The 10,802-nt window shown below is 40.8% G+C and overlaps 1 protein-coding gene across 1 annotated transcript in view; it reads left to right on the top strand.

The window, feature by feature from the left end:
* The first annotated feature begins 1,283 nt into the window (after positions 1-1,283).
* The window catches only part of BRMS1L (BRMS1 like transcriptional repressor), a 42,334-nt gene continuing 32,815 nt past the window's right edge, over positions 1,284-10,802 (top strand). The window contains exons 1-2 of the mRNA XM_060004670.1: positions 1,284-2,006; positions 8,138-8,228. Coding sequence (XP_059860653.1) covers positions 1,865-2,006; positions 8,138-8,228 — 233 coding nt within the window. The 5' untranslated portion in view covers positions 1,284-1,864. The remainder of the gene's footprint in view (positions 2,007-8,137; positions 8,229-10,802) is intronic.

Below are 10,802 nucleotides of genomic sequence, written 5' to 3'. Positions count from 1 at the left end.
AATGCACTTGAGATAATGTTTACAAATCTGGTTATTTCACATAGAGATCTAAATTTCCAGTTTCTCTTGAAAACTGGAAGATTTGACATCTAGGCCAGAATTCTGATGTAGCAACAATTGGCTGGAGCTAAAAGCAGCTGCCCCGCTTTAGTCCACACCACTCACATAATGTACGTGCATGTACTCACATGCTTGCCTCCGAAATTGCATCCCAGAATAAGACAGTCCCTGTTCTCAAGGAATTCACAATCCAATAGGTGAGATGCATCTGCTAAACAATTCACAATACAGTTGGACAGAAACAAGTACAAAGTTGCAAAGTACAAAGTACAGTAGCAACCTGAAGGCACAGGAGTGTGTACTGAATGGTGGAGGTGCTGCTGGTGATGAACGTTGTCAGGAAAGTGGCTTTGAAAAAAAGGAGTGGAAGAGGGTTGCAGAGAGAATAGGATATGCAGAAACATTGAAATGGGAAACAATTTGTGTGTTTATCAATTGAGGAGTTCAGTTTTGGAGACTACAGTAAGAAGAGTAGGCTGACAAGTAGGCTGACACTAGATAATAAAAGCCCCATAATTTGGATCTAAGCCAAGAGATGGATAGCCCTTGAAATGTTTTCTGTCATTAAATTCCAAATCTAACTTTAATAAATTTATGCTTGGATACTCTTATCATTCTCTGTCAAATGTCTTTGGGCCTTGTGTTTGAGAAATGCTGTACAACCCACAATATTCTATGAAATCTCTGTCAATAGCAAATTGCCACTTCAGGAAGAAGCCCTGTCTTTATAATTGATAAAATACCGTTTTTAGGTTTGTCTGCAAGTAAAGTTTCCTCATCTGTAAAATGGGTATAATAATAGCAACTACCTCAGGGCTATTAAATTGAGAATTTAACTCAATATAACTCATTTAAAGAACTTACCAGGGTACCTGATATAGAGTAAAAGTGGTCAATTAGTATGTTATTATGATTATATTTAATGAGTTTTCCTTGTCTATCATCCCTACCATTGATAAAATATAACATTTCATTAAGTCAAATATGTATTTTTCTTTGAAAACTGAAGTTAAGATTGGTAGCATTTTCAGGCTGCAAATGGTAAAAAATAATGCAAAACATACTAGAGAAAAGTGCCAAGATAAAACTTCCTTTCCTTCCATATTATGGATTGCAAAAGTTTCAATAACAATTTAAAGACTTTTGTGCAACATAGAAAGTGCAAGTTGCCTGCAGAAATTAATTAAATAATAGTTTATTAGTAGTAAATAAAAGTGCTTAGGTAAAGAGACATTTCTCCAGTTCCCGTATCCTCAAAGAGGAGGAAAAAACCTCAGGCAAAAGATCTTTTCGTCTGACAGAAACATCTTGGACGGCCTGGGAGCTCAATCACTTGGCGGGAAAAGAATCAATACAGACCAAATTCTCACAATCTGTTTCTGTTTAGTTTATAAACTGCGATCGACTCTGGCAGCTTTCGTGCCTTGTGGGACTTGAAGTCCAGAGGGGAGAAGTGATCAGGACTGTTGAAGCTTGGAAGCTGGCGGCCCCTACAGGTCTGAGCAGTAAGGACTACAACTCCCGACACATACCGCGAGGCCGCACCGTAATTACCGGCAACCAACCGGACCCGAGCAGGACAAGCTCCAGCCCCAGGCTCGGAGGACTGCCTCCACCAATGGCAGAGCTCCCAGCGCAAAGCCTGTGGGTTAGGTTGTGAGGCTCCGGCGGGGGCGGGGAGGAGCCGAGGGGGGTCAGAAAAAGCTCGGCCGCTGGGTGGGTCGGGGCGTTCGGCGCGCCCTTCTCTGAAGCGGCGGTGGCCGGGCTGGGCGCCGGGAGTGGGAAGCGACGGCGCGGCTGGAAAATGCCAGTCCATTCCCGAGGGGATAAGAAGGAGACGAACCATCACGATGAGATGGAGGTGGACTACGCCGAAAACGAGGGGAGCAGCTCCGAGGACGAGGACACCGAGAGCTCGTCGGTCTCCGAGGATGGAGATAGCTCAGGTACGCGACCCAGCGGGCTGGGACCCCGAGTCCTCGCGCCAGGCTAGCGACAGGCCGCTCTCCGCACGCCGGGCAGCTGCGTCCTGCTGGGAGAACGGGGAGGAGAGAGAGGGAAGGGGCGGAGACTGGCTCCCAGCTCTCCCTGGCACCCGGACTGTTCGCTGGGCGCTGCCCGGCTCCTGGCGGGTCCCGGTTGGCGGGGCGGGGCAGGGCCCGGGCCTGGACTCGCCCAGCTCCCGTACGCTGCGCGGTCCTGCTCGCGGTCCGCCCCGCCCTTGGGAATCTCTGGGTAGTGCCCGGGGCTATCCGGAGCGAGGAATGTGCCGCATCTTGTCTGGGAGACCCTGCAAATGCCTCCTCTCCCCAGACCACCGACTTCTTATTTTGCACCTTTGCAACCCTTACTTGTCAACGTGGGTGGGTTGTCGGAGCCGAGGGTAGATTTGTATTGGCTCTTGGCTGGCTTAGAATTTTTTAATCTCAGCTTCCAAGTCAGCGTGTCAGCACTTGATATTAGTGCTCTTTCGAGGGGCTGACGTGGGAGCTGGACCGTTTACAGCATATCTCTGCACTTGTCAAGACTAAGAAGAGCCTAACATCAGGGGTGATTGGGGATCTTCATATGCTTATAAATTGGCTGATTTTTGGCAACTTTGAAATTCTCCAAATCTTTTCTTTCCTGCAATCTTTTCTAACTTTGGGCTATTTTAGTTTTGTTTTTTCGGGGGGGAAGGTGGGGTGGGGTAGAGGAGGGCAGGTTAACACCACAAGTGAATTTTTGCAAACTTTTAGTAATGGTTATTTAAAAAACATGGAATTTGTGATTACCTGGATTCTTTTCCTTTTATCCATATGATGAAGATGAGACTTATTTCTTTGTCTTGTCCTGATTTTGGCCATGTGAAGCAAGGATTGATGACAAGTTGATGACAGTCTGTCAGCACCCTGACACCCTCTTTTCAGGTTTGCCTTTCAAAGGAAACCTCCATGGAAGTATGTAATTTCAGTCAATAAATCAACCACCCCAAAATAAGTATTTCTGAGTGACTTCCTTGTGCAGTACTGGGTTCTACTCATTGTGAGCTATAAATAGTTATAATCTGACTGCAATTAAAGAGCTGTCATAGGTCACCACTTGATTAAATTGCCAAACAAATGCTTAACTATAAACAATACTGTAGGAATTGAGGCAGAGGAAATCTTTTCAGTATAGGGTGGTCAGCAAAGGCTAGATGAAGAAGGTGGGGTTACCTAAATTACCTCAAAGAATGGGTAGAACTTGGATTGGAGTGGTAATGTTCAGGTGTTTCTATAGAACAGCGGTCCCCAAGCTTTTTGGAACTAGGGACTGGTTTCGTGGAAGATAATTTTTCCACGGACCGGGGAGGGGGGGATGGTTTAGGGATGATTCAAGCCCATTACATTTATTGTGCACTTTATTTCTGTTATTATTACATTGTAATATATAATGAAATAATTATACAACTCACCGTAATGCAGAGTCACTGGGAGCCCTGAGCTTGTTTTCCTGCAACTAGATGGTCCCACCTGGGGGTGATGGGAGACAGTGACACCTGTAGTGTGTTGCTTATGTCCAGTCTACTCCGTGATCTTGTTTTGGCTGCTGTCACTGCAGAAAACCCTGCTTCATGAAGATAAGAGTTGGAAATGGAAGCAGGCTTTTCAGTGCTTTTGTGACAATTTCAGGATATTCCGCCTTGACTTCAATCCAGAACCTATGGAGATTTGAAGTTGTCTCAAACATACTTTTAAGGCCACCGTCATTTGCGATCTCAAGCAGTTGATCCTCTTCTAGCATTGACAAAGTCGATTTCACCTGGCTTATTCACAAATGGGTCGCGGATCCATTTCTTCCCAGTTTTGGGGTCTTTTGTGGTTGGAAAGTAATGTTCAACTCTTTAGAAAGCTGAGATAGGTGATCATGCACCAGCTGGGAGAAAGAAGGCCCTGCCTCAGTCTCTTTCAAAATCTCTGCTAATGTTTGAAACATGTCAGAAATCCCAGTGTTCACTCGTCGCCCCCATAATTCCAGTTTGGCTCTGAATGCAGCCACTTTATCTGCTGACTCGAACACAGTTGTCGTTCTCCCCTGAAGTGACAGGTTGAGTTCGTTGAGCAGGTTGAATATGTCACACCAAGTAAGTTTTGCGACCCATTCTGTGTCACTGAAATGTGCTGCCATTGGTGAATGTTTTTCTAAAAGGAATCTCTGGAGCGGCTCTCATAACTCAAAAACTCTGGCCAGTGATCTACCTTTAGAAAGCCATCTCACTTCTGTGTATAAGAGAAGACGTGTGTCCGTCTCCTCACAGAGCTGCGTGAACAGACATGAGTTAAGGACATGTACTTTAATGTGGTTGATAATTTTAATCATATCCTGAAAAATGTTGTTAAGTTCAGGTGACATTTTTTGGCTAGCCAGCATTTCTCTATGGATGACACAGTGCGTAGACTCACATTCAAAAGCAACCTCTTTGACCCGAGTAGTGAAACCAGAAAGCCGTCCAGTCATGGCAGCCGCTCTGTCTATGCATATACTGACACAAAATGACCAATTCAGTTTTCCTGTTATCATTCAAAGACTTGAATAGTCCTGCAGCTGTGGTATTGGTTGGCAACAAAAGTGCACATAACATATCCTCATGCACATCCTCCTGAAAAATGTATTGCACAAAAACAAGCATTGTTGCCTTGTTGTCAATATTGGTAGATTCATCAACCTGGATTGTGTACCACGGTGACTCATTAATCCTCTCTAATAATTGTGCCTTGATATCCTGTGCTATTTCATCAGTTCATCTAGTTACGGTGCTAGCCGGAAGAGGAACACGTGCCACCTTTTTTTTTTTTTTTTTTTTTTACGTGCCACCTTTTGAACTGCATTCTCTCCTAAAAGTTCACGACAAACGTCCTTAGCAGCAAGCAGGATCAACTCTTCATCAATAGTAAAAGGCTTCTTAGTTTTAGCAATACGTTTAGCCACTAAGAATGATGCTCTCAGTGCAGGCACATTTGATGAAGTGGTGGCCTTCAGTAATTGCTTCTGTTCTTCGTGTTCACGTCGTTTTCTTTTGAAAAACTCCAAAGGCTTGTCTTTTAATGCAGGGTGCTTGGTGTCCATGTTGTGAAGCAGTTTTGAAGGTTTTATGGCTTCGTTGGATAGCTGGTCGCCACATGTTATACAAAGTGGGCTTGGAAAATGTAAATCACCTGTTGCAACGAACCTGTAATTTAAGTAGGACTCTTGGTATTTTCTTTTAAACCCAGCTTTCTTTTTGTTGGTAGTCTTAGAGTCTTCTGCTGTCTCATCATTGGGTCTTTCCCCCTTTTCAAAGAAGCTCTTCAGCGATATTTGTTCTTTACTCATTTTGGCTAGGGTTAGCTTGTGGGCTTACCAAAACTGTGACTGAGACAAGTGCACAGTGGGGGAAAGAAGCACGGATGGAAGTGGTAAATAAAATAATGGGTGGGCCATGTGCGGACTAAAATAAGTGTCGGATTCTGACTTAAAGCCTGCCACAAGATGCAGCTGTACAATTGAAGTACATCAACTCACTTGCCACTATAAAGCCTGCCATCAGATGCAGCTTAATTGTCACTTGCCACTCACTGATAGGGTTTTTTTAAAAAAATTTTAAAATTTTACTTATTTTTTGGCTGTGTTGGGTCTTCGTTGCTGCATGCAGGCTTTCTCTAGTTGCGGCAAGTGGGGGCTATTCTTTATTGCAGTGCACGGGCTTCTCATTGCAGTGGCTTCTCTTGTTGCTGAGCACGGGCTCCAGGCGTGTGGGCTTCAGTAGTTGCAGTACTCGGCCTCAGTAGTTGTGGCATGTGGGACCTAGAGCATGCGGGCTTCAGTAGTTGCGATGTGTGGGCTCAGTAGTTGTGGCGTGCAGGCTCATTAGTTGTGGTGCATGGGCTTAGTTGCTCTGCAGCATGTGGGATCTTCCTGGACCAGGGATAGAACCCATGTCCCCTGCATTGACAGGTGGGTTCTTAACCACTGTGCCACCAGGGAAGTCCCACTGACAGGGTTTTGATATGAGTCTGCAAGCAATTGATTTATTATGGTCTCTGTGCAAACTTATCTGCTAATGATAATCTGTATTTGCAGCGCTCCCCAGTGCTAGCATCACTGCCTCAGCTCCACCTCAGATCATCAGGCATTAGATTCTCATAAGGAGTGCGTAATCTAGATCCCTTGCATGCGCAGTTCACAGTAGGGTTTGTGGTCCTATGAGAATCTAATGCCGCTGCTGATCTGACAGGAGGTGGAGCTCAGGTGGTAATGCGAGCGATGGGGAGTGGCTATAAAGACAGATGAAGTTCTGCTTGCTCGCCTGCTGCCCACCTCCTGCTGTGGGGACCGGTTCCTAATGTGGTACCAGTCCATGGCCCCGGGGGTTGGGGACCCCTGCTATAGAAGGAGGAGTATAAGAAAAAGTGCAAAGGCCAGATCGTAAGGCTTATTCAAAAAAGTGAGAAAACCAGTTTGGTTGGGAGAAGGATTTGAGCTAGAAAAGGAAAAGATACAGATGTGAAAGATTTCAAAAAAAGCAGATAGTAGGATTGATCACTACAAGTTTAAGAGTCAAGGTAAGAAGAAAAACCCAGATACAAGGAGAATGGTGGTAGCATGAACAGAAATAGACAAGTAAAAGATTTGAGATGAAGGTGGAGGATAGAGTATTACAAACATGTTGTTTTTGAGGTCCTGTTGGTGTATTTCCTAAGTCAGAGTGCCCAACTGATAGGTAGAAATGTGGCGTTGGGACCTGCCTGGTATGGGAAGCATAATTTGGAAGTCATCTTCCTAGTCATGAAAATAGGTGAGATTTCAAAAGTGAGGAATACAGAGAAAGAACATCTATACTATATGTGAATACATTTCCTAGATCTGTAAAACATTTTATCTTCAAGTGTTGTTTTTTTTGTAATTTTAATTTTTATGGGAGCTAGAATCTCGCAATATGACATCTATTTACTAAAATTCTGCCTCTCTAATTTTTATGTTGACCCTTGTGATTTTTCACTGTTTTTTATTCTATCCCAGAAAATAATGAACAACTTAATTTGTGAACTACAAGTCAAAATTTTAAGTGCAAAGAAATTATTTAAATAAACTTTGCAGTTTTGCATGTTGTGAAAGCATTTCTTTTCTACCATATGTCTTGCATGTTAAATTTCCACAGTTTTATTCTTCTCCAGCCTTGGTACTGGGCCGGTCCTAAGGCTACAGAAAAACTATCCAGAGATATTGGGGAGTGAGTCGTCTTGAGGGACCACGTTTTAAATAGCCAAGGAATAAGCTATTAGGAGCCAGAAATAATTTTAATCTGTTTCAGAAGAGTTAAAAAAAATTGTATACTTCCTCACTATTGGAAGATAACTGAACATAATTTAACTCTTTCTCATAGTTTGACCTTTATTTGATGATGATCAATATGCACATCATTTTGAGCTTCTGTTATTGTCAACTGTATGTGATGTAAAAATAGAAGATATGAAATATAGGACAGAGCTGGTAACTAACAGTTGCTTTCCTTGAAAAGTTTGCTTGTTTTTCTCCTCATTTTCCTCTTTCGCACTGACTGACAGTAATTTGGGGAGAGGGATCAATGGGAATATAAGAGTAGGAGACCAAGATATTCTGTGGTAAACATAATGAGATTAGTCTTCTTTTTTATTTGAATCGCAAATCATCTTTGTGAGCAGTGCTGAAAGAAGAATTCCATAAGTGTTTTTGAGCAATATTAACCTTTAAAGGACATAATCATCTTGGTGCTTAAGTTCTCGTGATTTGGTGGAAAACAGACCAAAAGTGGGTTAATTACTTCATAGTCACAGTTTAATGTCGGCCCTTTAAAATGATTTAAAAATGAATAAAAATAAGAAGGTCTAGAGACTGTTATAGTTTTAATTCATCTGTATTTTAGGTTAAAATCTATAGTGGAAATTATTTTTGGTAAATATGTATTTTAAGGCTGAATGTAGGCCTTGCATATCTAACTTCATATTTCAGTGTTTTTTTTTTACCATTTGAATTAACATTCAGATATATTTGGAACATAAAATTAATTTTATCTTTGATATTTGCCTTTTACTAACAGAAATGGATGATGAAGACTGTGAAAGAAGAAGAATGGAATGTTTAGATGAAATGTCCAATCTTGAAAAACAGTTTACCGATCTCAAGGATCAGTAAGTAGTGACTTCAGAAGGTCATTGTCACCGAATCTTAACCTTGTCACGTGTACAGTAGCATGGGAGAAATTATATTCACTCTAAACTATTTTCCTTTTCGTGTTTTATGGGACCGACTGATCTGAAAAAGGCTTTGGCTATTGTTTGCCTGCTGAAGGCCTCATTAACTAATCAAGGGTTTTGAGGCTGTTTTTGGGGGGGATATAATAAGATTTTTATGTGGGGTTGGTAATGAAAATGTTTTCCTGGGTTGTTGCACCCTTGATTCTAATCTGCTTCATTTATTCCTTTGTTAAATAATTGGATAAAGATAGCATTTTAAAATTGTGAGAATAAGAGAGATATTTCCCAAAGATGGCATAGTGATTTTTGTTTATATCTTAACATTGGGTAATATATACATTACGTGTTTTCACACGCATTATTTAGTTTGCTTCTCTGTAAGGTTGGGAGATAGATAGTCTTATCTCTAATTTACCCATGAGAAGATTGATGCTCAGAGAGGTTAAGTGATTTGTTCATAGTTCTTCAGAAAGTGATAAATTAAGCCAGGCTTTCTGCCTCCTAGTGCAGAAAGTGCTGTGGTGTCCCTTCCACTAAGGCACATTACTTTGGAGGAACTGTAGTGGAATAGAAAGAGCATAGGCTCTGAATCCAGGCTTTCTGGACAGATTTCAAAGGTATAATAAGAGATTCGTTATTATCTACTGTAAAGATTGAATGAGCAGTCTGTAAAATTCTCAGCCATTTGTCTGGCATGTAGTGCATGTTTATTAGATATTATTTTTTTCCCCCTGCTTATAATGCCAGAACTCTTATGTAAAGTTGGTAACGCAAGAATGGGCCCCAGTGATTTGAGAGAACAGAATAGATGCAGATGCAGATGAAAAAAAAATCTTAAAGGTGAGCTTTCAGTTTGGAACTTGCTGGCAAGGTTATGGGGCAAGCTACATTTTAGGAATTGTAAATGAAAGAGAGAAAGACACCTTAACTTATTCAGAAGCTGGCCCTTCAGTTTATGAATCCTTCGTGATTTTGCTGCTTATTCCTTTTCTTCTACTTCTTCCCTAGAGAGGCCCAAAGAAGAGATGAAAGCCCATTTAATATCTGAAATTGCCAGACTAAAATAAGACAGGTTTGGTTACCATATGAATCCTGCTGGATTTATGCCATTTCTGGTCTTAACTTTCACTGGTATTAGAGATGAATATATAGATAATGTTCCCTGCTAGTGCAACAAATTAATATAAGCAATCCAAAATAATCCAAAGTTTAAAATTGTGGCTTTAAAAAACATGATATTTTCTTATTCTAAAGATTTACATTATTAATTTGAAATTAAAATTAGTTTGGATCCCCAGGAATCCATTATTTGGGCAACATGGAGAGTTCATTCAGTTCATTTGGGATCATTCTGGAAAAGAGGAAGCAAATTTGTATTTTTGTATTTTAGCACAAGTAATCCGTGAGTGAATAATTCTTAAACAATTATTTAAGATACACCTATTGAGCTTTTAAAGTGCCTTTTATGGTTATCCAAGACATGAAAATTGCTGTGAAGCGCTAGTATAATATATTACGTAGGAGAACTTTGCATCTAGTGAGTCATTTGGACTAATCTTGTTCACCTTGGGGCAGGCAATTGTCTTGATTATTACTTTCTCATGGCTCACTATGACCACCAGCCAGTTCCCCCTACCAGCTTTATTCATTTCTGAAAGTGTTAAAAGTAGACCCATTACCACTATTTAATAGGATTCTTTCTCAAGGAATTGGAATCTAGAAATATGTTTTAGAAAAGAAAAATCTTGGCACCAGGTTTATAATTATTTTTTTGTCTTGCCCCATTGCTTTGTGTTTTATTTTTATTTTGTCATACTGTGTATCTCTGTAAGCTGTCTCAAATCCTCTTTGGCAGAGGTGGGAAATATAATAATAATAATAGTAATAATAATAATAGTAGTAATAAATACCCTGCTTTGCCTGTTCTGCTACTACAGGGCACAGTAGCACTCCATTCCTAAGGCAGAAAATCCACAATTTGCAGTTTGTAAAGTGGTGGAAGGTGAGTTTTTCCACCTCCTTAAAAAGATAGAGGAACTTGTGCCATCCAAGTTTCCATTCATTTCAGCGTTCAACATCCAACAAACGTTAATTGAGCTTCTATTCTGCGAATAGTATTGTGGTTGCTGCTGAGGGACTCATGATCCTTGCCTTTGATGAGTTTATACTTGGATTCCAAGGCTGTAGAAATTATACTGATTTTGAGGAATCTATTCTTTTAAAAGTGAGCTAATTGAATATCGTTCATTCACATATCCTCTTCATTCAAGATGTTCACCTATTCAGGATACCTTATCAGTATTTTGTATGAGTTTGATTTTCAGGGGCAGTCATCTTTTTTATCAGATTTTTAGCATTTTGCCTAAAGTTGTATTTATAACTTCAAAAACTATAAGTATCATGTTGTACTTTTCTGACTTCACACATTGTATGTTGCGTTTTAGAAAAATTTAACCCAGATGTGATAACGTATTATTTTGGCAGTTAATTCAGATAATTTTTCCCTTT

This window comes from Delphinus delphis, chromosome 2, assembly GCF_949987515.2.
Source record: "Delphinus delphis chromosome 2, mDelDel1.2, whole genome shotgun sequence".
Taxonomy (NCBI): Eukaryota; Metazoa; Chordata; class Mammalia; order Artiodactyla; family Delphinidae; genus Delphinus; species Delphinus delphis.
The sequence above is the reverse complement of the archived record's forward strand: the minus strand, read 5'-3'. Positions and strand labels throughout refer to the sequence as shown.